At 40.0% G+C, this 27,529-nt stretch overlaps 1 protein-coding gene across 1 annotated transcript in view; it reads right to left on the reverse strand.

Annotated features, from left to right (window-relative positions):
- The window catches only part of LOC126355174 (myosin-I heavy chain), a 427,094-nt gene that overhangs the window by 12,440 nt on the left and 387,125 nt on the right, over positions 1–27,529 (reverse strand). The window contains exons 14-17 of the mRNA XM_050005385.1: positions 25,251–25,462; positions 24,931–25,141; positions 17,474–17,816; positions 3,929–4,028 (exon numbers count right to left, since the gene is read on the reverse strand). Of these exons, the coding sequence (XP_049861342.1) occupies positions 3,929–4,028; positions 17,474–17,816; positions 24,931–25,141; positions 25,251–25,462 (866 nt within the window). The remainder of the gene's footprint in view (positions 1–3,928; positions 4,029–17,473; positions 17,817–24,930; positions 25,142–25,250; positions 25,463–27,529) is intronic.

Here is a 27,529-nt window from a genome sequence, read left to right on the forward strand (position 1 = left end):
AAGGTGTATAAAATAAAGAGGAATTATTCTGAGGAGGTGTGATGGAAGAGAAAATGTGGAAGAAATTAATGACACAGTCGAGTATAGTAGAGCTGTAAATGACACGAGCTCAAACAATGCAGCAGAGGTCAGAATTACTGAATTCTGTGTGCAGCTTAAGTAGTACGTTATTAGAGTAGGGGCCAGAACTATGAAGAAGGGGATTTACCATCAAATTTCTAGAAAGCACTGGTATAATTTTGTTAAAATTTGCAACCATTTTTTCTCAGTTTGTTAGTGTAGTGCTGTTTATGCTGCAATTAGGTTAACTATTACATGTCTTTTCCAATTGAATTTTTGCTCTGTTTTAAACAAACCTCTTTTAACCAATTACTTTATGCCTCTTTGGTTGTCTATAAATAAATGAAAGAAATAATTGCTCGCTTAACTAAAAACATTTTGTTTTGATGTACATAAAGTTGTGAATATTAAAATGGCCTAAAAGTGCTACTTAGAAAACCGCACACCTCAAAACATTTTTTTAAGTTGAACAAACAATTATTTCTTTAAAGACCTCTGAAGATGGTTAAAATAATTTGTTAAAACAGGTTTGGTTAAAATAGTAATAAAAATTCAGTTGCAATGGACACGTAATAACTACTATTATGTAGTAGATGAACAGCATTATCTTCACATTACCCACAAAGACACAAGCGGACCAATGGGAAAACTACAAGACAGTTACTTGTGGTGGAATAAGATAACAGAAATGTACACCCCCCCCCCCCCCCAAAAAAAAAATCCAATTATTCTGATAAATTCTAGAAGGAACAAGGTCATTTCTTAATATTATGGGGATTTTTAATTTACTGCCTGTCTTGGGCAATGTGAAGACCTTTGCACCAGAATAAAAAACGCAGTTCTGAAAACGTCTAGACAGGGACACATAGTCTACATGGAAATGAATTTTGCTTGTAGTATTCTGATTGTGAATTGCATGCTTCGTCTATATTTACTCTTGCTGTGAATCACAAATACCATTTGGGAGTGTAACAATCCCAAGGCCCCAAAAGAGGCTTTTGCAAGTCAGAGATTACACACACACACACACACACACACACACCTCCCAGTCACTTCACACTCCCCCCCCCCCCCCCCCCCCCCCCCCAAGTGAGTAAAGAACATGAAAGTTCTGAAGGCTAGAAATAAATGTTTCCTACTTAAATGTTTTTATTGCAAGTATGAGGATCACTTTTAAAGTAAGAACCAATCTGTAATGGAGTAAGATAAACTTTATTTGTGGAAATAAATTGTATGACAATCTACAATAGGCACATTTTTTTCACTTTTCAACATAGTCACCATGAACATTTAAACATTTGTCAAATCATGGCACCAGCTTTTGGATCCGGCATCAAAGCACTGCGGTGCCTGTCCATTAAACCAGTTAAAACAGTTTATTTCAACATGTTGTCATTTTCCTAGTGCTTTCCACCAAAAATTTTTGGAGAGAGATGAAAGTCTGATGGTGTGAAGTCAGGGCTGTATGGTGGATGATCCAGTATTTCCCAATGAAACTTGTCCAGTTGCGTCTTTGTTCTTGTAGCAACGTGAGGCAGAATGACGCCACTAGAGAGCAGTCCCTGCTGGTGATTTTGAATAGCACACCAAAGCTTTAATAATGTTTTGGCAAGAAGTCTTAACAGAAGAATGCCTTTCTGGTCCCAAAAAACGTGGCCATGATTTTCTGTGTTAAAGTTTCTTGTTTGAATTTTCTTGGCTCTGTCGGGAAGCTTGAACAATGGATGTTTATTCTTGAAGTCTAATGTGTAACCCACATTTCATCACTGGTCACCATCCATGTGACAGCACTCCAAAATGTACAAAGAATGTGCCATTCGCTTTATTTTGTGTTGTTCTGTCAACAGTTTTGGCACCTGTCTTGCACACTTTTTTTTAGTGACATTTGTCGGTAACAATGTAAAACATACTGATCTTGAAACTTGTGGAAATGACTGACGAATCCCATCAGTAGTGAAGCACTCTTTTTGGCGAATTGCCTCATCAACTTTTTGTGTCAAGTCATTATTCATCATAGTAGGCTGTCCAGATCATTCTTCTTTATGAACATTTGTCATTCCTTCACTAAACAGCCTACACCATTTATGCACATTTCCATCATTCATTACACCTGCACCATAAACTTCAACAAGCTGCCAGTGAATTTCAGCAGGGTGAAATTGTTTTGCATTTAAGAGCCAAATAACCGAGCATGCTTCGCAACAGGCAGGATTACTGATTGACATGGTGATAAATGAAGCAGTATAACCAACACCAGCAGAGAAGTGAAACATAATGGCAGCGTAGTGAGAGACTGACTAAGAGTGGCCGAGCATGAGTCACATGACAGGAGGCGCGGCCACGATGAGCTTTCAGTTCGTACTTTACAAATGACCCTCATATATAACATTTTTTGTCCTGGAGGTAAGTAAAATTTTGCCTCCTGGAGGTCAGTAATGCCAGGCCATGTAGCATGCCCATAAATTAAAAGTTTTTTCAATGGAATATCTGTTTTAATAAATATTAATAAATATAAGAAGAGAAACAGCTACTTACTAGACATCAAAACAATTTAAAAAAATGTAGAAACATCAATTTTAAGACACTATTTATCTAATAAATGAGGAGAAATGTGGCAAAGAAAGGTCATGTGAGACAAAGATATCACAGTAAAGGAAAATTTGCTCCAAATCTTGGTTCAGGGAAGGCACAGTAGACTGACAACTGAGGAGCATGATAATACAGAACATACACAGAAAGGGGAATAAGAAGGTTATGGACAAGAATACAAAATTCAAAGGTAATAATGTCACTCTTAATGTAAGAGCAGGTGAAAGTAAAAGTAAATGTCAGAGAGCCACTCCTCAACTGCAAAACTTGAAAGACACCTCACCCTCCCCTGCCAAAATAATGTTTATGGAAATTTCTTTTCCATTTGTATCTGAGTTTAGTTCTTATGTTTGTACCATAATTTACCATCAGCTCCCTAATGACATGGTATACAGTTTTAGCTAAACTTTTAAGAATGACTGCTTACAAATTCCTTGCTTAATTTTGTGTCTTTTCTGATTCTGGATTTGGAGCAATCTATCCATTTCTTCTGCTTCAGTAGATCTTAGTTTTTATTTCCATTCCAGCCTTTCCTCTGATGAAGGAACATTAAATAAATAATGATCAGTATTACAAATTCAATCATATTTTTAAGTACAAGTGCTCATGACTGTTTTTTTTCACACTATGCCACAAAAATTGTTTGTACTTTTTAAAAAGTTCATTTTGAATGCAGTTTTATTAGTTTTCAGTGCAGCAGAATAAATATACCCATAGCCAAGTAAAACACTGCTAAGAGTCACAAACAATGTGAGTGTCACCTTGAACATTAGAGTGTGTTACCACATTTGTGATGCATGTGTGTGATGAAGACATTGCTGTTTAACAATCCTGTCCATATTTGGTAAAAATAAAGTGCAACAAGATAGGCACATTACATTATGTCTATTACAAATACATGTTTATATGTAGCTGGTCTGGGACTAAAGTGGCCTACTTAGCAGTTTTGCAAAATCTAAGTTACATTAATTTTCTAAGTTACATTAATTTTCTAAGTTAACGATCAATCATTTAGTCTCAAGTGGTGCTGTGATATTTCTCTCTGGAAGAGCCTTTAATCTGAAAATAACTGTTAGGAATTGATGTCATTTGAGTTTTAGTGTAGCCTAATGCCATTTTTAGCTTGTAATTCATTTTAATTCTAGACCAGCTATTTCTTATTCTAAACCATAACATTCTTATCATGAAGAAAAATGTTTATTTTGTGGAACTCATACAATCATCATTAAATTATATAATCTACCTGCATGAGCAAATTGTGGTGAATGAAAATACATACCAGGGAAGGTCATCTTCATAACTCGTGTCTGTGGATAACCTAGTTTCGTGTTCCCTGCCACAGTGTATGGTCGACTAGGTGGAACAGGGGGAGGCCTCTCCTGTTCAAACAAATACAGAAATGTTAAATACTTACAATCTCTGCAAAAATCATTTTATCTTAGTTTGCAAATCACTCGTCATATACACATGTTTGTAACAGGTATCTATATTTTAGCAAAGAGTTTTCAAATATTACGTGTTAGCAACTTCACATTGACAAAACACTTTTGCTGTGCGCCTAGTATGTATGAGGTCTACTCAGAAAGTAGGGAATGTTTTGACATTAACAAAAACTAAGTACAAAAAATACATTTTATTCTATACATCTGAAAGAGAGACTGACATACGACTTTTCCACATAGTGACCAAACACATTGAGGCACTTATCATAGCAGTGGAAAAGCTTTGAAAGACCTTTTGTCATAAAATTTTGCCGCCTGAGACTTCAGCCAGTGAGTCATGCCCCCCTGGAGCTCCGTGTTGTCACCAAAACACTGCGATGCAAGACAGTTCTTCATCTTGGGAAACAAGTGGAAATCACTTGGTGCAAGATCGGGGCTGTAGGGCAGATGAGGGAAAATTTCTCATTTGAATGAATTAAGGAGTTCTTTAGTGCGGTTTGCCGTGTGAGGTCAGGCATTTTCATGCAAAAACAAAATTTTGGACGTCAACTTTCCTCGGCATTTGTTTTGAACTGTTCTTCTAAGGCTGTGCAAAGTTTGACAGTACCGGGCAGAATTTATGGTTGCTCCATGTTGAAGAAAATCAATAAGAAGCACACCTTGCCTATCCCAAAACACTGCCGCCATAAACTTCCTTGCTGACAAGGTTTGAAAACATTTTCTTGGTTTTTGGGGGGACCTTGTGTGCCTCCACTCCATGGACTGTAATTTTGTCTTGCAATTGACGCGGTTCACCCAAGTCTCATCACCGGTTATGATTCGGTCCAGTAATGAATCACTGTGTTTGTGATAGGTCTCCAGAAATGTCAACGTTGCCCCCATGCGCTGTTCTTTATGGTGCTCTGTAAGCATTTTGGGCACCCATTGTGCACAAAATTTGTGGTAGCCTAGTATTTGAGTGACAATTTTTAACAACAAAGTCCATGAAACTTGTGGAAAAGAAAGCGAAAGCTCCATTATTGTGAAACAATGGTTTTCATGAATCGTTTCATCAACTTTAGCGACAAGATTGTTGGTCACAGTGCTCCGGCGTCCACTCTTCTCTTCCTCATGAACATCAGTTTGGCCATTTTTAAACTGATGCACCATTTCTGGATGGAACCTTCACTCATGATGTTGTTTCCGGCACAGTTCACGATAAATTTCTATAGATTTTAGGTTTTTTCCCTACAAACACCATATCACAAAATGCACCTCACAACTGGCGGGATTTTCGATTGCAGCGCACATATCAAATTCGAATATTGAACAAACCAGATGCACAGACATTCCCACTGTCGCAGATGGATGCCGACTGAGCTGCCGAGCACGCACATACCAAAACATGTGCAATCAGCACGCACCTAGCGGCGTCAGGTGGAAACATTCCCTACTTTCTGAATAGCCCTCGTAACTTTGAAATTAAGGAAGTAATTAAAGTGACTAGAATATTATAATTGATGACCAGTATTAAGCTGAAACTGCAAATCATTGTTATACAGCATTGCATGAGCTATTATACAACAGCTGTGTTTTAAATAGTTGGAAGCAGTGTTTTTGTTATAGAACATATATGCACAATCCCCCCCTCCCCACCTGCCATGCTTTCCCTCTTCTCAAATTGTATTAGTCCTTAATGAAGATTTTCTTTGGTTTGGTTAAACAATTTTCATACGATTACTGATTTCCTTCCAAATCCATACATACAAAGTTGGCATACATACATTTGTTATTCCTCAAGACAAAAGTTCCTAACTGCTATAATGAAATACAACTGTATAGATAATAAATCTATTCACTAAGTGTCAGCAGGAGAACACACATACAAAAAAAGATTTTATGTATGCAGGCTTTCGGATCCAGAGGCTCCTTCTTCTGGCCGAAGGGGAAGGAAGACGGGTTAAAGAAAAGGAGTGGAGAGGTTTAGGAAAAGGATTAGAGTTTGAAAAGTCACCCAGAAACCCAGGTCCGGGGAGACTTACTGGATGGGATCAGAAGGAAAGACTGATTGTTGGTGACTGCACTGGATGAGATTTGAAAATCTGAGAGCTTTAATTTGGAAGACAAGTAATATGCAAGATATAGATTACTGCCGAAACGTTGTGCGTAAGTTAATAAGAGTGAAAAAGCTAAGAGCATTGTATGTAACAGAGATGGGAGGGGGACGGCGAAAAATAGACAGGTCAGAAAATGAATGATGCAGAAAACTAAAACAGAGTGCAGCAAGGAGTGGTTACTGTGAAGAAATGCTCAGGTGGAAGAAATTAACTTTAATTAAGGCCTGGTGGGTGGCAAGAAGCAAGGATGTGTTGTAGTGCTAGTTCTTACCTGCAGAGTTCTAAGAAACTGGTGTCTGGGGAATAACCCAGGTGATGCATGTGGTGAAACAGGTGCCAAGGTCAAGACTGTCATGTTGTAGAGTATGTTTCTAACAGGATATTGTGTGCTGCCTATGCCCATTCATCCTAACTGATAACTTGGTGGTTGTCACACCAATGTAGAAGGCCGAACACTATACAACAGTTGGTATGTGATGCGTCATTTCACTGGTAGCTCTCCCTTTGATGGTATACATTTTGCCAGTTCAGGGCTGGTATAGGTGGTGGTAGGAGGGTACATAGGGCAAGTCTTGCAGTGTGGATGGTCACAGGGGTAGGAACCACAGGGTAGGGAGATGGGAGCAGAAGGAGCATAAGGATATTTGCAGAGACTGAGAGGGCAACAAAAAGCCATTCTAGGTGTGGTGGGTAAATTCTCAGACAGAATGTACATCATTCCAAGGCATGATTTTAGGAAGACATGGCCTTGTTGAAGTAGCTGATTAAAGCATTCAAGACCGGGATAATACTGAGTGACAAGTGATGTACTCCAGAGTTATTTTTTGAAAGGATCAGCAGTACCAGGACTGGAATGTGATGGCCCGGGAAATCTGCTTTTGAATTAGACTGGTGGGGTAATTATGTCCAGTGAAGGCTAATTTGAGAGTAGTGGTGTATTGCTAAGAGTCGGCGTCTGAACAAATATATTTTCCTCATATGCCAAGGGTGTATGGGATGGGACATTTCACATGGTAAGGATGGCAGTTGTCAAAATGTAAGTACTGTTGTTCATTAGTAGGTTCATTAGTAGGTTTAATGTGGACAGAAGTGTATAGCTGGCCTTCAGTGAGGATGGGGTCAATATCAAGGAAAGCACCATGGGATTTGGAATAGGACCATGTGAAATTTAATTGGGAGAAGGTATTTAAAGATTACAGGAATTTTAACAGATCAGCCTCACCATTAGTCTATATGGCTAAGATGTCATCAATGTATCTAAACCAAACCATGGGCTGAAGGCTTATGGATCCCAGGAAAGCCCCCCCAAGCAACCCACGTAAAGGTCGACATAGGAAGGAGCCATCCTGGTTCCCACGGCCATACCCCTGAACTGTTTGCATGTCTGCCTCTCAAAGTTTAAGTACTTGTATAAAACTGATTAAGATGAGCAGGAAGGATGTCATAGGTTTGGAATAAGGTGGGCACTGACTTAGAAAATGTTCAGCAGCAGACAGACCGTATATGTGGTGGATGTTGCTATAGAGAGAGGTGGCATTAGTGATGACAAGCAAGGTGTGTGGTGGGAGCGGACGGGCATGAGTTTCAGACGATCTAGGAAGTGGTTGGTATCTTTAATATAGGAGGGAAGTCTTAGTGGTTGCAGGCCGTCGATCAACTGAGGCAGATGTACGCACAGTGGGTGCTTTGAAGCTAGCAACAACAGAACGGTCAGGATGACTGGTTGTGTGAATTTTAGGAAGAAGGTAAAAGGTGGTGGGGTGCATGGTTTGGGTGGGGTTAGAAGTTCTATGGATTGAGGTGTTAGCCCTCATGAAAGGCCTGAGGTTTTAAGGAGGCATAGCAGGTAAGTTTGAAACATATGGATGGGATCTTGATGGCATATGCTGCATGTTGAGGTTTCAGACAGCTGGTATAGATCTTCACTAACATACTCCTGGTGATCAAGTACCACAGTGGTAGATCGTTTGTCTGCTGGGAAGCTAATGATGGAGCGGGAATGTAGAGCATGGAGTTCTGCAGAGGACAAGTTAGGGTCATGCTGAAGGTACTCGAGGAAGGGTTTTGATGCAATGCTGGAAGTGAAGAATTCTTGGAAGGCTGGTGAGGGATGATTTTGAGGTAGTGGTGGCAGATAAAATTGAGATCGTGGCCAGAGCTGTTCAAGACAGGGGTCAATGTCAGGTTTGCTGTTGGAAAGGTTTTGGGATTGGCTTGCAAAGTGATATTTCCAGTTGATATTATGTGTGAAGGAAAGTAGGTCTTACAACTAAAGCAGCATGGTTAAATGCAGATTTAGGGCTGAAAATGAGACCCTCAGATAATACCGATGATTCATGGGAGGAGAGTGCTTTAGACAAGAGGTTGAGAACACTCTACTGTTATGATTGGTTCTTGTGATTACAAGTTATTATTGGTCTGAGGAGCAGTTATTAAGGTTGGGGGATGTTCAGGAGATTAGCCAAGCTCAGTTTGCAGGAGAGGAGTGGTAGTTGATGGTGTAGCTGTTTAGGGAGCTGGAGAGGGACAGGAAGCTAAATGCCACTGTTGAGGCAGTTTAGGAGAAGGTGGGATAGCTGAGGCAAAATCTGGCATGTTATAGCAGTTTGTGTTGTAACGGCGAGCGGAACGGTCGCGGGGTTGAAGTGACAGAAAGGGCAGCAGGACCCGCGGAGCGGCCCGTGAAGAACAACACAACGGGAGAGGACGGACCCGACCAACAAAGGACAGTGCGAACAGCAACAAGATTGAAACAACGGAGTCACAAGAAAATCTAACAACCGCGTCTACTCGTACACAGAACAAGAAAGTAAATAATCTGTCTAAGGCGAGGCAATGTGTCCAGAGACATACGCAAGATTAGACTGGCTGGCTGAGCGAGAGGCAGGCACTTAAATACTATATTGGGGGGCGCTTAAATACTCTATCGGGGGTGCCGCTATTGGCCGCTGGAACCACTGTGGCGCCCTCAGACTAAATGCGGGCCAGGAGGCGTGCACTGCCAGAGCTTATGGTGCGATGGTGCAGAGACCTCTAGCGGTCTTTCACGTCCATGACATCTGGCGGGGATTCAAATTCCGCATCTTGCGATACCAGAGTTTGAAGTTGTCTTGGTGGATGCTACCATCAAGGAAACATGAGGGGCAGATAACTGCAGGATATTGTCAAAGGGAAGAAGTCTAGTTGAGTGGAAATTGCAAATGAGGCATATAGGTCGCAGATTAGCTGGGGAAATGTAAGAGATTGCTGTAATTGCAACTATTAAAGAGTCTGGTGTAGAGTAAGATTACATCCAGAAACAGGGACTTTCAGTGTTAGGCCTTTGGGGGTAGCTCCAATGGACAAGCAGGTTTCAAGATACAGAATGTGGGACCTTAGTTTCAATAGTGCGAAAGATTGTTTTTGAAAAGAATGAATGTAATATGTGATGGGATTTATTCATGGCAAGATAGGATGGTTTGGAATGTTAGAAATGGCGGGAGTAGTAAAAGAACAAACAGAGGGTGGAAAACGATATCAAAATGGAAAAAATTTGGAAAAATCAGAAAAATTTGTACGAAAATTGTGAGAAGCAACAAGGACTAACGAGAAGTAATGAGAGGGCGAGAATTTCTCGCCGGAAAAGTGGCCTTTATGATACAAAAAAATGATTGGGGGAGGGGAGAATAATCCACAGGGAAACTCACAGAAAACAGAAAAATTTTTAAAACAGGACAAACAGAAAGTCTTAGGAGAAAATGTAAACTACTTTGCTTGGCAAATAAAGTGATGTAGGTCAGAGCAGTAAAAGTCAATCCGAGGGGCAAAAAACCAATGCACAAAAATATGAAAGAATTACATATAAACAAAGTAATTGGAGGGTGGGAAAGAAAATAGCTGTCAATTTTGCAAATAAATCAGTGAAAGATGATCAACAGTGCAGTGAACAACAAACAAATTTTCATAGGCAAACTTGTAAATAATTGTGGAATTGTTACATTCAAAATTGTACAGAATTGTTATATGCAAATTTGTAAATAACAATGGACTCATCTATGTGCACAGAAATCAATACTAGGAAAGATGTAGGGGCAAAGTGTTGATTAATCTGAGTGGTAAGATAAATGAATGAATGGACTAGCAGTTAAGGTAGAAAACAGACGACAGTTTGAACAAGACCGATGACAACAAAGACTGACAAGAGGGTTACATAAGAAGAAATAGTGGCCACGTCGGCTAATATAACAACGAAAATAAAAGTGCAAATGCGGAGTTTTGATCCCAATGTTCCTTTACTAAAGAAGATACGGAAATACTGCCCTAGTTTGATTCCAACACTACTTCAAAGACGAATGAATGATATTGATATTAGTGTCAGTGGAGAAACAGCTAAAATTATTGACGTGAAATATGGCTCTAAAGACTGATATAATTTCTCTCAGAACCTATATGGAATTTGCACTGAAGTGAGTTCCTAGTTCAACTTATATACAGTTAATTACAAGATCAAAAGCTGTTAGTAGGAGTTGTTTCTGAAATTTAAATAAGTACGAAACTACCTAACCCCACCCACAAATTTCAGTTCCTGTGTGGTCCACAAGTATGTGGACATTAACCTTGGTGCCACTGACAGATCTTTCGTATCTTTTGATTATAGTAATAATGTAGGAAAAGACAAATTGTACTTACCATAAAGAAGACACATTAAATTGCAGACAGGCACGATTAAAAGACACTCCTTTGTCAGACCGTGATAAGATTTCTGAGTAGTACAAATATTAGAAACTCACTTCAAATTTTCAAAAATGTAAAACTGTGCACTTCACTAAATGAAAAAAAAGTCATATACTATGACTACAATAGAACTGAGGCACAAATGGGATGAGTAAACTTGTACTAATACCTGGGTACAACAATCTGTAGGAATATGAAATAATATTCTCACAAGGGCACATTGTAGGTAAGCCAGGTGGCACACTTCATTGCATTAGTAGGATACTGGGAAAATGCTGTCAGTCTAAAGCTTTCAAATCACTTGTGCATCACACTGTTTTTTCAAAGAAGGGCAGCACACATGGGTACAGGCCTGTCTGACTGATTGGCACATGCTTGAAGGCATATGCCAATTAACCCACAAAAGTATACTTGCAAAGCTTTGAGACTCTGGAGGACTCAACAATTAGTTGAAAGTCTCCTGCAGAAATGTTGAACCATGCTGCCTCTATAGTTGTTCGTAACTGCGGAGTGCAGTATTTTGTGCACATAGTGACCTCTCAGTTGTGTCCCATAAATGTTCGATGGGATTCATGTCAGGCAATCTGGGTGGCCAAATCATACACTCGAATTGTTCAGAACGTTCTTCAAAACAGTTGCAAACAATGGAGGCCTAGTGAAATGGAACATTGACATCCATAAAAATTCCATCGTTGTTTGGGAACATGAAGTCTATGGTTGGCCGCAAGTGGTCTCCAAATAGCCGAATATATCAATTTCCAGTCAATGATCAGTTCAGTTTGGACCAGAGGACCTAGTCCATTCCACATAGACACAGCCCGCAGCATTGTGCAGCCACTAGGTGCCAACTTGGAGAGTGGCTTGTCGACGTTGTGGGTCCTTGTGTTCATGGGGTCTGCGCCAAACTTGAGCACTACCCTCAGCTCTTAGCAACTGAAATCAGGACTCATCTGACCAGCCCACAGTTTTCCAATTGTCTAGGAACTAACTGATGTGGTCATATCCAGGAGAGGTGCTACAGGCGATGTTGTGCTGTTAACAAATCCACTGATGTTGATCACCTGCTACCATAGCCCATTAATACCAGATTTCTACTCACCATATAGTGGAGATGCTGAGCCGCGATAGGCACAATAAAAAGATTCACACAATCATAGCTTTGGGCCATTAAAGCCTTTATCAGCAGTAGACACACACACACACACACACACACACACACACACACACACACACACAAGTGCAGCTTGCATACACATCTGCAGTCTCAAGGAGCTGGAACTACACTGCGAGCAGCATCACCAGTGCATGAGGTAAGGGACTGGGAGGAGGGGTCGTGTAAGGATGGACGAGTATATTGTGTAGGTTTCGATTACCTCTCGTCGTGCCCTGAAATGAGAAATGTCCTATCCACTATCCTCCCCACTCCTCCTACCGTGGTATTATGCCGTCCACCAAACCTACACATTATACTCGTCCATCCTTACACAACCCCTGCTCCCAATCCCTTACCTTGTGGCTCATACCCCTGTAATAGACCTAGATTCAAGACCTGTCCCATATATCCTCCTACCACCACCTACTCCAGTCCAGTCACTAACATTACCTATCACATCAAAGGCAGGGCTACCTGTGATCTACAAGCTAAGCTGCAACCACTGTGCTGGATTCTATGAAGGCATGACAAACATCAAGCTGTCTGTCCGCATGAATGGCCACTGACAAACTGTTGCCAAAAAACAAGTGGACCAACGTGGCTAAACATGATACCCCTCATCTCAATGACCGCTTCACAGCCTGTGCCATATGGATCCTTCTCACCATCACCAGCTTTTCTGAATTGCGCAGGTGGGAACTTTCCTTGCAATATATCCTACGTTTCCGTAACCCTCCTGGTCTCAACCTTTGTTAGTCACTGTCACCACCCATCCAGCCCCCTCCCTGTTCCCATTCCAGCACTACACAGCCGTTAGTTCACTGCCACACCCAGTGCTTTAATTTCTTTTACTTTTATTTTTATTTTTATTTCTTTCCTTTCCACTACTTACCTCCTCCCCCTCCGCACCTTTTCTCCTACCCTCTGTCTAAACTGCAACACTTCACTGTCCGCCACTCCCACCATACAACCCCTCCACCTCCCCGCCCCACCATCCTCCTTACCCCCACCTAGACGCCACTCCCATCATGCACTGATGATGCTGCTCGCAGTGTAGTTTCAGCTCTCTGAGACTGCAGATGTGTGTGCAAGTTGCACTTGCGTGAGTGTGTATGTGTGTCTACTGAACTGGTGAAATGTGTCTCACTGGCTCAATTTCAGTTTCATCGTAAGACAACACATTAAGCTTGTTGGTTAGGGAGGATTGGAGTAATATCCCACGTTCTTTCTGTGCACCCCCCTCCCCTTCCCATACGTGACCCATTTGACCTACCACTGATATGCTGCCTACAGTCAAGTGGACGAAGAGTGATAGATGCTGTATCTCCTGTTGAGGAAACCTTATCAGTGAGAGAATAGAGGAAACCGTATCAGCGAGAGATGATACTTCAAGTCCTTTTGGAGTCTCTGGTGCAGGACTCTCAGGTATTCACCCAACTCACCTATTCAAAGCAGCTTCCAGACCTATTTCTGGCTGCTTACAAGCAGCATTCACATTGGGACTGCATTCTGACTGATGAAATGTTGTAAGTTCTTTTTTAGATCTTAAGCAAAAACAATGTTATTGTTCTTATTTAAGGCTCTGTTATGCTAGAGAACTGTAAGTTCCTTTTCAGATCTTAAGCAAAAACAACCAGAGAGTGATTTGGGAATGAGAGAAGGAAACAAGATAATATTTAGGTATTCCTTATGACAAATTAGTGTATGAAATTTTGGCATGGTTATGCTCAGTAATAGGAACCTTTAACAATGAAAAGTTGTTATAATGTAACCTAACGTTGAAGGTTACAGGATAGAATAGGAGGGAGAGCTGTGGAAAACCAGTCTCTGGACTGGAGACCACAACAACAACAACACAGTGTTGAAGGAGGAAACTAAATGGAGCATCATATGACAGTTATAATATGTGTGAAACACAATATTACACCACAGCCATTAACTTAATAACATCTAAATGTATGTCTAAATTGTAAAGATTCTGTCACTAAGTTTGAAGCAACAGGTTAATGAGTGGAAAAAAGTGGAAATATTGCACTAATCACATAAGTACCTATGCTGCAATTAGGGAAACAATTTTTGGAAAATGACATTGCAGCCAAGATTGCACAATATATGAGATGTGCTTGAAAAGTAAGGTGACTTCCTATTTTTATGAAAAAATATTTATTTATTCATCAATATGCATGTTGTCCTCTTCAAAGTAATCCACCTCAGATACAGTACATTTTTGCCAACGCTTCTTCCAATCTTTGAATCACTTTTCATAAGCAGTTTTGGTACAGCCTTGAGTACTTCCAGTGGTGCAATTTTTATTTCCTCAATTGTTGAAGATCTTTCTCCTGTCATAGATCTCTTCACATCTGGAACATGAAAAAGTTACTGGGGGAAAAAATCCGGTGAATATGGTGGCTGAGGCATGACTGTTACGCTATTTTGGCCTATAAATCTCTTACAGGCATCGATGAATGAGCAGGCGCAGTGTCATGATGCAAAAGTCATGAATGTTTTTCCACAGTTCCAGGTGTTTTTTGTGTCTTGCTTCTCACAAAAGGCGCGCAACGACAAGGTAATAATCCTTATTACCCATATGATCTTGAGGCAAAAGTTCATGTTGCCCTACACCACAATAATTGAAAAAAACAATGAGCAAAACTTTGACATTTGATCCAACTTGGCATGCTTTTTTGGGTCTTGTCTCTTCAGGATGCTTCCATTGGGACGATTGGGCATCGGTTTCAACATCATAACCTAAACCAATGTTTTGTCACCATTTATGATCCTTCCAAGCAAATCAGGATCATCACTGACGTTATGCAAGAGCTCCTTAGTGATGCTCATGGTTCTTCTGATCAAAATTGAGAAGTTTTGGAACAAACTTCGCTGACATATGTCTCATGCCCAAAACATCTGAAAAAATTGCATGACACGAACTGACCGATATGCCAACATCCTCAGCAACTACTCTTACAGTAATTTGACAATTTTCCAAAACAATTTTCTTCACCGCTTTGACATTATCATCTGTTATTGATGTGCTGGGGTATCCAGAGTGAGGTTCGTCATTGGTATCTTCTCGACCATCTTGGAAGAGCTTGTACCACTTGTAAATTTTTTTTTTTTTTACTTAGAGCAGACTCACCATATGCCACTGTCAACATTTAAAGTGTTGTAGAGCACTGGAGTCCATTTTTCACACAAAATTTGATGCAAATTCTGTGCTCCATTTCTTATAATAGTCAAAAATCGCTGACCACACATGTCAAACCTTTCTATATCTCAAAAATAAATGCATGTTCACGACATCTGTACCAATGCAAAAGAGAGAGAGAGAGAGAGAGAGAGAGAGAGAGAGAAATTGTCAAAAATATTCCTTTCATCCTGTGAATAGGTACTGAAATTAGGGGAAAAGACTGGACAAGGGACTGCTACCAAAAGTCCAAGGGGCAGGAAAGTGGAATGAATTTTCACTCTGCAGCAAGTGTGTGTTGATTGAAATTTCCTGGCAGATTAAAACTGTCTGCCGATCAGGATTTGAATCTGGGACCTTTGCCTGCTGTGGGCAAGTGCTCTACCAGATGAGTTATCCAAGCATGACTGATGACATGCTTACACAGCTTTACTTACCCCACTACCTCATCTCCTACTTTCCAGAATTCAAAGAAGCTGTCATGCATACCTTGTAGATCTAGCACTCCTCAAGGAAAAGATATTCTGGAGACATGGCTTAGCCACAGCCTAGTGGTCATCCCCAGAATGAATTTTAACTCTGTTGGGGACTGCACACTGATTTGAAACTTCCTGGCAAATTAAAGCTGTGTGCTGGGCTGAACTCGAAACTGGAACCTAAGCCTTTCGAAGGCAAGTACTCTACCAACTGAGCTATCCAGGTGTGACTCACAACCAACCATCATGTCATTACTTCCACTTGTACCTTATCTCCTACCTTCCTAACTTAACAGAAGTTCTTCTGCATACCTTGCTAGTCTCCCACAGTATGCACGAGAAGTTCCATGAAATTTGGAAGATAGGAGATCAGGTACTGGTGGAGGTAAGCTGTGAGAGTGGGTCGTGCGTTGTGCTGGAATAGCTGAGTCAGTAGAGCACTTGCCTGTAAAAAGTAAAGGTCCCAGTTTTGAGTCTGGTCCAGCACACAGTTTTACGTTTCAAGCACAAACGTAGTTTACAAATAGTATGAATTTTATGGCTTTCATACGCATTCACAAATATGTAACATATGATATATACAAACCATGATACAAACAGATAAATATTAGGATACAGAATTTAGAGTTGGACCTATCTCATGCAAAAGCAAAAATCAGAAATTCACCAATGTACGTAAACAAAAAGATTTTTTACTTAGCTGAAGCATCAACAAAGGACGTTTTTCAGTTAGTGTACCTTTCTCGCTAAATACAAAACTAGTTGTAAAAGTAAGTATTCTGCTGCATGTTATTTACATAAACACTGTCAATCTTACTACTGCACTCACTTCAATTACTTTAGAAGCCACATTAACAAATAGATGACACCTATTGCAATACTCTATAGAGAATTTTCTTTCGATTCGTTTTCTTCATGCTCCACATTCTTGAGGGCCAATTCACTAGTTTACATTAAACCTAAGCAAATTAATTCTTGTGTAAGACATTTATTATGTATAACATTTTTTTCTAAGGTGTTTTACTCTCCTTACTAAGGGCTGAACAAGGTGGTGCACTGGTTAAGGCACTGGACTAGTATTCAGGAGGAGCCATCCAGTTACAGATTTTTCAAACAAATCACTTAAAATCCTTTGGAAGGACATAGCTCATTTCCTTCTCCACCCTTGACCAACCCAAACTTATTCTGTGTCACTAATGATATCCTCAGCAATATATCATTAAGTTTTACTTTTATTTTCTTACTAAGGATCTATGTAATAAACTTGTATATAATTTAATCTCTATGTGGCTGTTCAGAAAAGTCTCTTCATCTCCGAGTAACTACTGCAACCTACATCCTTTTGAGTCTGCTTACCATATTCATCTCTTGGTTTCCCTTAACGATTTTTAACCCCACACTTCCCTCCAACACTAAACTGGTGATCCCATGATATTTCAGAATGTGTCCTGTCAATTGATCCCTTCTTTTAGTCAAGTTGAGTCAGTATTGCCTTGCATGTTCCTATGTTTCTCTGCAATCCAAACTGATCTTCTGTTTGAGGTTGTTTTGCCTATCTCATACATCTTGCACACAATATGGAATAGTTCTGTGGCTGGCTCACTCAACGCTATCAGTAGTTCTGACAGAGGCAAACATAGAAAATACTGAAAACTGAGAAATAACAAAAACATTTTGATTGTTTGACAGCTGGAACTGAGTGAATAATTAAGGTTATACATCAGGCTACCAGCGGAAGTTAAAGAAAATGCATTTACCAGGTCAAGCCCAAAGAGTGTGCATGTCTGCTGTATCATTTTCTGATCACATTTTTCATTTGGATCAGGTGGTGGTGTGCCTGCTATTGGCTGTGGTCGTGGACGCACAGCTGACACCACTACTGATGGGTTTGGCACACCACCAGAGCCGACAGCCATTGCCCCCGACACAGGAATGGAGCGAACACCCCCTGATGCGTGCTGCAGCTGCAGCTCAAGGCTTCTACGTAAAGCAGGCCACCTCCGTCGTAGTCGCCATCCTCGCCATGTTGACTGTATTAGCACTGCAGCCCGGTGCCTTGTCTCAGAACGCAGTGATTCAAGCTGTTGCCGTGCACCTTCACTGAAATATCAAGATTTCACAGGGTTCTGTTTTAGGACCACTACAAAGAAGAGATTGTCTGTTAATAACAACAAAACACAAAGCACAGTTTCTGCACAGAACTCTTGCAATAGTGAAAGATTATATCACAGGAGTTTCAAGTAATCGGTAGAGTTGAGTGTTTATATTCTTAGGACTGAAGATGTACTTTAATTGGATATACCACATTCAGGATCGTGGACAGAAACTGAGTACAAATATCTTCATTATCCATTAAAAGGAAAAAGGCTTTACTTTGCTTACTTTCAGAACATGGTATCATATTTTGCATTATCTGTGTGCATCTGCAAAGAATATTATTAGGCTAGAAAATTATGGCTGGAACAACTGGTGTCAAATCATGTGCGTTTATACAGGCTGTTGTTCAGGCACTCAGAATTCTAAATTCCTCATGGAATTTGTGGTTACTAATGTAGACTCTTCAAAAGAAATTGCAGCAGTTACATAGGGAATGCGTGCCAGAAAAATAATTTACACTTTGATAACACTTTCTTAACTCATAGTGCACAGAAAGGAGTCCACTGTTGTGCAGGTTCTATTTTCAATGAGCTTCCTGCAAGACTGAAAAAAACATTGTGAGATAAGTCCCAAATTTTCAGCTATAAGTTGAATAGTTCTGTATAACATATCTTTTTTTGTTTTTAATTTTTATTCACAGTCTGTGATTTGTGCAGTGTTTTGATTCCCTGATACCACAGGACTGAAATAAGTATTTGTGGATTACTCCATAGTTCATGCAAAGAAGATAAATATTTAGTTTTGATATATTTCATTTGAGGGTAAAGTTATTGGTGGTGCATCTAACAAGGGGAACATCTCATTGCACCCCCTGACACCCCCTCCTCCTCAGATTTAGTGGTAATATGGCCCAGTGGATAGCCTGTCAAAAACTGAACACAGATCAGGCATGAAACAGAAAGAAAGAGGTGTACTGAACATGAAAATAAACGCAAAATAGAAACAGTGAACAGTCCAAGCTCAAGCAATTTGGAAAATCTACAGCGGCATCATTATATGGTGTCGATGTTGGACTGCAGAGCTGGAGAGACATGTTGCAATCTCCCTCATGCCTGATTTTGCAACCCCCACCCCTAGACCCTCCCCACAGCACACCCACAAATTATGAAGTCTGTCTGGTCATTGATGTATCTGTTCACTGTATGCAAATTTGTGTCTGTGTCGTGGTGTAATATCTGTATGCAATGACAAGGTGTAGGGAAGGGACCTATAATGAAAGATGATTCTGCAAAACTAGTCTATTGGAATGTGAAAGGAAGTGGCATTTGAATGGGAACTGCAAACTTTTGATGACAAGGTGACAAGTAAATTGAATCCTCCGCTGGAAAACATGTCTGATGTGTCATACACGATTTTCATGACAGTATGCACGTCATATGACAGGTATCTCTTATTGACACACCATACCTGTACGCCTCATGAGGGAGTGAGATATGCCTCATTGCCTGATTTAGATGTTCATGTGAATGTGAATGTGATCACTCCCAAAGAAATGATGAAACATAATAGTTTGCCACATAAGCTACAAAAAATGAACAAAAACAGTTTCACAATCACACAGTTTGAAAATGGGGAGTGAAATGGAGAGAAAAGAAATTGTGGGTCAACTTAATTAAAAGAAGGGAATGGTTGGTTAATAGGAAACACCCTGTGACATCAAGGAATTAATATGCTAATGAAAGGAAGTGTGTGTGTGTGTGTGTGTGTGTGTTAGGAGGTGGGGGGGATGACCTTCGGATTGAATGCCACTACTTTCAAAGTCGTTTCAAATGTGGCTTGTGAAAGCCTTGATTATGAGATTCTCTCTGGCAGATAATGTTTTCTTATAAACAAGGAGATAGATTTGAATCTTTGTAGAGTATAAGTCTTATCAACTGTATGTGCAAGCAAGGGGAGGGAGCTGCATGAAACCCAAAGTATAGAGTTTATGACCATGTTCTGGACTAAATTCCAAGTGTATCTCATGGATTAATAGGAAGTAACACTATTCATGTTGATTTTCTATTCAATGGAAATAGTAAGCTGAGCAATTCCCTTGGTTGTCATGAGAGGAATGTATGCCAGAAGGTAATGACAAATTAGGAACTGGGTACCAGGTCACAAGTATTGTGAAGCCAAGTGCTAACATTAGGCAGGTGACAGAGAACATGGACATTTTAGGCAAAGATTTTGACAAACAGGGCCAAGTTATTGTAATTGATGCAGCATAACGAGTGACCTGGATGAAATAGGAGTAGCAACTACACACCCAAATATGAGTTTTGTGGCGGTTCTGCAGCATCATGACCTGCACTGGGAGAACACTACTGTGAGCCATTAGAACACTGAGTTGATTGGGCTGCTGCTGATGGAAATGGAATCTCATTGAGTGCAGTGCCTGTAGCTGCTACACTTGGGGAGGGGGGCTGTGCTATGCATGGTCTGCACCTGAATACAAGAGGGAAGGATATGTTGGCTGAGCTTCTTGCAGAAAATGTATATGGGGCATGGGGGACACTGCACAAAGAAAGATGCATGTGGTTACTGGCTACCTTTTTCAGGTTAGAATCAGAATTTAGGCAACCTGTTCTCAAAGAAGTGAAGGTAACAGAAGAGTCCCATAAAATTCACAAGAAAGCACAGAAGCATGTGTTTAGTTTATTTCATCAAAATATTAGAGGACTAAATAATAATGCAGAGGAGTTTCTTGAGTGGAAAATTCAGGACGCTCTGAATAAATGGTCATCCTGTGCCCATGTGAGCTCCTCATATCCACAGGGTTAGATAAGTTACATACAAAAGATTACAATCTAGCATTTTACTCAGGCAGAACTCATAGGGGAAAAGGAGGAACTCTTACATACACACATCAAAAAAGATTTTGCATCACCCCAGTTTCCAGAACTCCTTAAGACAGATGTTAACTGTGGATATTGCATCACAGACACAGTCCCTTTGACAGTTCACTAAACCCTCCCAAAGATGTAAACAACCATGCATGAGCAGCACCTATTAGATGGAAGGGGTCTAACAGCCGATTAGTTCCAGTCATTCCACCAGATAGGAGGTACATGGCTTGTGTAGTCTGTAGTTCAACCATGCCTAGACGGTCAATATCACAGTTCGATCGCATCTGCATTGTTACTTTGCGCCAGGAAGGGCTCTCAACAAGGGAAGTGTTCAGGTGTCTCGAAGTGAACCAAAGCAATGTTGTTCGGTCATGGAGGACATGCAGAGAGACAGGAACTGTTGACAACCTGCCTCGTTCATGCCGCCCAAGAGCTACCTAAGGATTGTGGCTGGAGGAATCCTGACTGCAACACCACCATGCTGAATAATGCTTTTTGTGTAGCCACAGGACGTTGTGCTACAACTCAAACTGTGCACAATGGGCTGCATGATTCGCAACTTCACTCCCGACATCCGTGGCAAGTTTCATCTTTGCAACAATGACACCACGCAGCATGATAAAGATGGGACCAACAACATGCTGAATGGACCGCTCAGGATTGGCATCATGTTCTCTTCATCAATGAGTGTGGCATATGCCTTCAGCCAGACAATCATCGGAGACGTGTTTGGAAGCAACCCTGTCAGGCTGAATGCCTTAGACACACTGTCCAGTGAGTGCACCAAGGTGGAGGTTTCCTGCTGTTTTGGGGTGGCATTATGTGGGGCCAACATATGCCACTGGTGGTCATGGAAGGCACCGTAACAGCTGTGCGATGCCTGAATGCCATCCTTCGACAGATAGTGCAACCATATCAGCAGCATATTGATGAGGCATTCGTCTTGATGGACGACAATTCGTGTCCCCATTGTGCACATCTTGTGAATGACTTCCTTCAAGAAAACAATATTGCTCGACTAGAGTGGCCAGCATGTTCTCCAGAAATGAACCCTATCAAACATGCCTGGGATAGATTGAAAAGGGCTGTTTATGGACGACGTCACCCACCAACCACTCTGAGGATCTACACCGAATCCCTGTTGATGAGTGGGACAATCTGGACCAATAGTGCCTGATGAACTTGTGGATAGTATGCCACGACAAATACAGGCATGCATCAATGCAAGAGGACATGCTACTTGGTATTAAAGGTACCGGTGTGTGCAGCAATGTACCACCACCTCTGAAGGTCTTACTGTATGGTGGTACAACATGCAATGTGTGGTTTTCATGAGCGTACGGAAATGATGTTTATTTTGATCTCTATTCCAATTTTCTGTACAGGTTCCGGAACTCTCAGAACTGAGTCATACGAAACTTGTTTTGATGTGTATATCAAGACGGAACACAAGTTCAAAAGCACTGAGACAAGTTGATTTTGTAGTGATCAGCACACAGAAGTGTGTGCTTGAGAATTAATACTGAAAAAATTTCCCTTTTAATTGTAACTGTGTATAGATCCCCACTGGGAAATTTTGACCTGTTTATGAGGAATCTGGATTCCTTACTGCGCTACCTGTCGGACAGCAGCATGCAGTTAATAGTCTGTGGTGACTTCAATGTAGGTTTTCTAAAGGATTCTAATAGGAAAAAACGATTTGGAAACTTTATTTGTTATCCTACAGTTTGATCTTACAGGCAATTATTAACTTTCCAACGTGAGTGGTTAAAGACAGTAGGATCCTAATTGATAAGGTTTTCTTTGGTGAATCTCAAAGTGTGAAAAAAACTATTTACCCACTAAAAAATGCCCTCTCAGCTCATGATGCACAGTTATTAGGATAAGTATCATAGTGCTTTACAATCTGGATACTCCTCGGTGGAAATCACTTAGAATAATTAATGACTCCAGAGCAAATGTTTTTAAGAATAGTTTACAGGAGATGACCTGGGATGAAATTTATAATGAACCAAACATTAACATTAAATTTAACCTATTACATAATAAATTCATATCATAATTTGAACATATCTTTCTGCATAAGATAATCAGAAAGGTCACTACACAGCCATATAAAAAACCATACATCACTAGAAGGATTAAAGTATCTTGTGAAAGAAAAAGGGAAATGCATTTGTTGGGAAGAAAAAGTAGGGATCCTGCAACAGTTGTGCACCACAAAAACTACTCAGAATTATGAAGGAAGGTTATTAAAAAATCAAGGAACATGCACATAATGTCAGAAATCAGTGATTCCTTCAACAGACCTATGTCTATATGGAATGTAGTGAAATGACAGACAGGGCAACCAGCCACAGAACAGGATAATATCACTACTTAACTGAATAGAAGAACTGTAATTGGCGTGTCAGGGGTAGCACATTTATTTAATAATCATCACTTGAATATAGGAGAAAGAATAGGGATAAACGTTTCAAGCCAAAAATCACAGCAGTATGTTGAAAAAGAACTCTCATGAAATTCAATCATATGAATGTATCATCAACTTCTCCTTCTGAAATAAAATAAAAAAAAAAAAAAAAAAATACATCTTCTCAAATATAAAAGCTCACCTGGTTTTCATGGTGTTTCCAATAGAGTACTAAAGATTTGTTCAAAATAAGCCCAGTCTTATCCAAAATATGTAACACATCATTAACTCAAGGCAGTGTACCAGAGAGACTGAAATACGCCTTTGTGAAACCCCTTTTTAAGTAAGGTGAGGTGTCAGTAACTACCAACCTGTTTCACTACTGTTATTTTTCAAAATTTTGAGATGGTGATGTATTCTAGAACAGTATCTCACATTAGCAACTACATTATCCTCAGAAAATCACAGTTTCAGAATGGTTACTCTACTGAGAGTTCCATTTACACATACACTCACCAGGTTTTACAAGCATTGAATAAAATAGTGCTGGTTGGTATTTTCTGTGCCCTATTTAAGGCATTTAACTGTGTGAATCACCGTATTCTTGTAGATAAATTGAAGTTTTATGGGACTGATAGTATAGCCAACCAGTTGATAACATCATATCTAACCAAAAGAATGAAGAAAGCTGTACTCAGTCACTCAACCAACAATTAGTTCTATTTGCAGATGACACTAGTACTGTGATCAATCCAAGCATATACACAGAAAAAGAAGATATGGTAAACTAAGTTCTTAAAAGCATTATTGACTGGTTTTCTGGGAATGGTCTCACCCTAAATTTTAAAAAGACACAACTTACTCTGTTCTGCACATCTAGGGGTGCTACATCAGTAATTAATGTAACACATGGCAAGGAAATAATAAATACGATGGAAACTTCAAAATTATTAGGAGACAGTGTTTTTGAGAATTTAAATTGGAAAAGGCAAATTTTGGAACTACTATACAACTTAGTTCAGCCTCATTTGGACTGAGAATCATAGCAATTATTGGGGGAGGGGGGGGGGGGGGAGGAGAAATCAGCAACATGACATATTTTGCATATTTTCATTCAATAATGTATGGAATGAAGTTCTGGGATAACTCATTTTTAAGAAAGAATGTCTTCATTGCACAAAAACGTGCTTTAAGAATAATATGTGGTGCTCACCAATGATCATTTGTAGATATCTATTTAAGGAGTTGGGCATTCTGACTACTGCTTCAAAGTAAATTTCTTTCCTCATGAAGTTGTAAATAATCCACTACAGTTAAAAATGAACAATTATGTACATAATCACTATGTGAGAAGGAAAAATAACATTCGTTGTGCCAAATTGAGGTTGACTTCAGCACAAAAAGGACTGAACAATACTGCAACAAAAAGTTTTGACAACTTACCCAGTAACGTCTGACAGACAACAAAGTAAAATTTGAAAAATAACTGAGAAGATTCATTCTTGACAACTCCTTTTATCCCATATAACAATTTCTATTACTGTAATGGGTAAAAGTTGGTGGGTAGGTTTTACTAACTCACAACATCTGTAATCTTTTTTTTTTTTTGTTTCAAAAAGAAAAAAGATAAACACTTAGAATTGTTCAGAATGTAATCATATGAACAAAGTAATTTGCGATGTGTATGTAAAATGACTTGTTTTACATCATTACGATCTATCACGCAATATGATCCATGGATCATGAAATGAACTAACTTGACTATCTCCGTTTCAGTATCTACCACTTAAGAGTTTGTTGTGTGAAACCTATTTACCTTAAAAATATATGCCTTTTCCCAAGTGCCCAGCTTGTGCTGACAGCACATGGCTGAGTCTTTGGCTGTTCTTCCAGTGCCTGTTGGAAACTCTGTAGAATAAGCTGACAATCCTCTGTAGCTTTATCATCCACCCGCCTTAATTTTCGGAAAGGTGCTAACAGTCGATATCGTGCATTAAATGCTTTGAATCGCATGCGATGTGGATAACCTAAAATGAGAAAAGTAACTAATAAACATGATGCACTTTAATTTATTATTAAATTTATTTTAATAATGATGAAGCTTAAAGTAGTAGTGAGTTGTGGAGCTCCCAGTACCTCCTGCCATTAGGTTGACAGTTTCCAACACCTGGAGTGATCTGATTTGCCTCATTACAGTTCCTCTGTCAAAACGACCTGGTGTTTCACTGGAATTGCTTCGGAGACATCGTACAAAGTGTGGGCGAGCATGCACCAGAGTTCGCAACAGATTATCTAGTCTCGTGTGGAAGTCTTGGGTTAGTGTCGAAACTGGTTCATCACCGTTGAGCCTGAAAGTATAATGTGTTTATTTATGTATAGAGAAAATGTTAGATTTGGATCTTGCACATAATTTTAGTTGTTGTTTAGTTATTCATTTTTCAAGTTTCCTGGGAAATACCTATTAGAAACTCAAAGTGCATGAACTGTGAACTGTCATACTTGCTGAATAACTTTGCAACATGTCACTGCAGTGGTCAGTTAACTAACACACACACACACACACACACACACACACACACACACACACACACACGCACACACACACACACGCACACACACACACACACACACACTCACACTTATTGTACATGTTACTTTCTTCTTGATTAGATATATAACAATACTAACATTACATATCAATACAAAACATATGCTGCTCCATATGAAAATGCAGCAACGTATTTTTCTATCGAACAGCTGGAGATGTTATGAATCTTTTTACTGAGTGGAAACAGTAAAGAAAAAAAGAAAACTTTGCCCTTTGTTCTATATGAGGAAGGAGAGAAACTAAGACCACCAAAGAAAAAAGAAATTAAAAGAAACATTTACTGTTATTTCAGACTTCCTTTCCACAGCACTGATAAAAATGATTTGTAGGCAACTGATAGATCAAAAGACAAGAGATGAACTTTAGATGCCAGCCGCAGTGGCTAAGCGGTTCTAGGCGCTTCAGTCCGGAACCGCGTGACTGCTATGGTCGCAGGTTCGAATCCTGCCTCGGACATGGATGTGTGTGATGTCCTTAGGTTCAAGTAGTTCTAAGTTGTAGGGGACTGATGACCTCAGATGCTAAGTCCCACAGTTCTCAGAGCCATTTTTGAACTTTAGACAAGGAAAGTACTCCAAAAAAATGCAGTACAGAATTTAAACAAATGTAATAATAAGAAAGACTGAGAAACAAAATGCATAAGAAAATAACATGAATTGCAAGTGACAGGAACTGAAAATCACGCAATGCATAATGTACATTAGCAAATATTGACAGCAGAACAGAAATTAGATTACACTCATCAAAGTACATGAAAAATGGATGTTCCAGTGGATCAGACAACCTAAAATTAATTCAAGATGGCACTAACAAAATATTTAGAGAACTCTCTAGAATCATTTAAATAATTAACAGTAACATTAGTAAAAAATTTTAAAACTAAAATTTATACAATTTATAATTATTAGTAAGTGTTGTAACAGCCTCAATATTTTTGATCCTTCCATGGAGGCTGGGGTAGGGAAGTGAGGGCCCACGTGCCGTACCATCAGTGCTGTTGTTACAGTGTCGGCACTGATGTTGCTGTGTTTCCCAGGCAACCCGTGAACTTTCCCAAGTCAGATCAGGAAAGTTTTAGCTATAGCAAGGCTGCTCGCTCTCTCAGTTGCTGGCATCAGCATACAAGGGACTGATCTTGGAGAGACTGAAGTTCCCCACCCTATGTGGGGCTTCTGTGTCCCTTTTTTCAGTAAACCACTTTAGAGTCAGTTACACTTTCACCTTATTACACTTAAATTCACTGCTTATCATGTCACTCTCACTCCCAGCTTGGCCACCCTGTAAACTGGTGTGCAGAAGTACAATCCAGTTTGTAACCATTTAGCCTATTCATGGCTACTGAAAGGCTTCTACAATACTACATTTCTATGGAATGCGCTGTTTCCTTATGGTACAAGGACTTGCTGGACAGCCCTATTGTGCTATGCTTTCACTGTCCTCTGATATCATTATATCACAGGCACCAACGTGTGTGCTGTGAGAAATAAGCAATTCTTGTTTCTGCATGGGTAGGTGCTATCTGGTTGGGTAACACACTGCTGTCTATTTGGATTGTGTACATAGGTGCATCAGGTGTGTGCTCTTCACGAATGCAGGTATATGACTGCTTGTACAGCTGCCTGCCTGCCCATTCATCGGAGTGTGGGGTTGGCTCTTGCTCTGCCCTGCATTGCCCATACATCTCCAGCTGGCTGCTCTGCATTGTGACATTGTCCATGTTGCAGCATCAAGCAGCTGACTGTGACTGTTAAACTGTTGTTACTCTAGGCCCCTGTGAATATTTTTTTAAATTGTAGCTTTATTTATA

This window comes from Schistocerca gregaria, chromosome 3 (assembly GCF_023897955.1).
Source record: "Schistocerca gregaria isolate iqSchGreg1 chromosome 3, iqSchGreg1.2, whole genome shotgun sequence".
Lineage (NCBI taxonomy): Eukaryota > Metazoa > Arthropoda > Insecta > Orthoptera > Acrididae > Schistocerca > Schistocerca gregaria.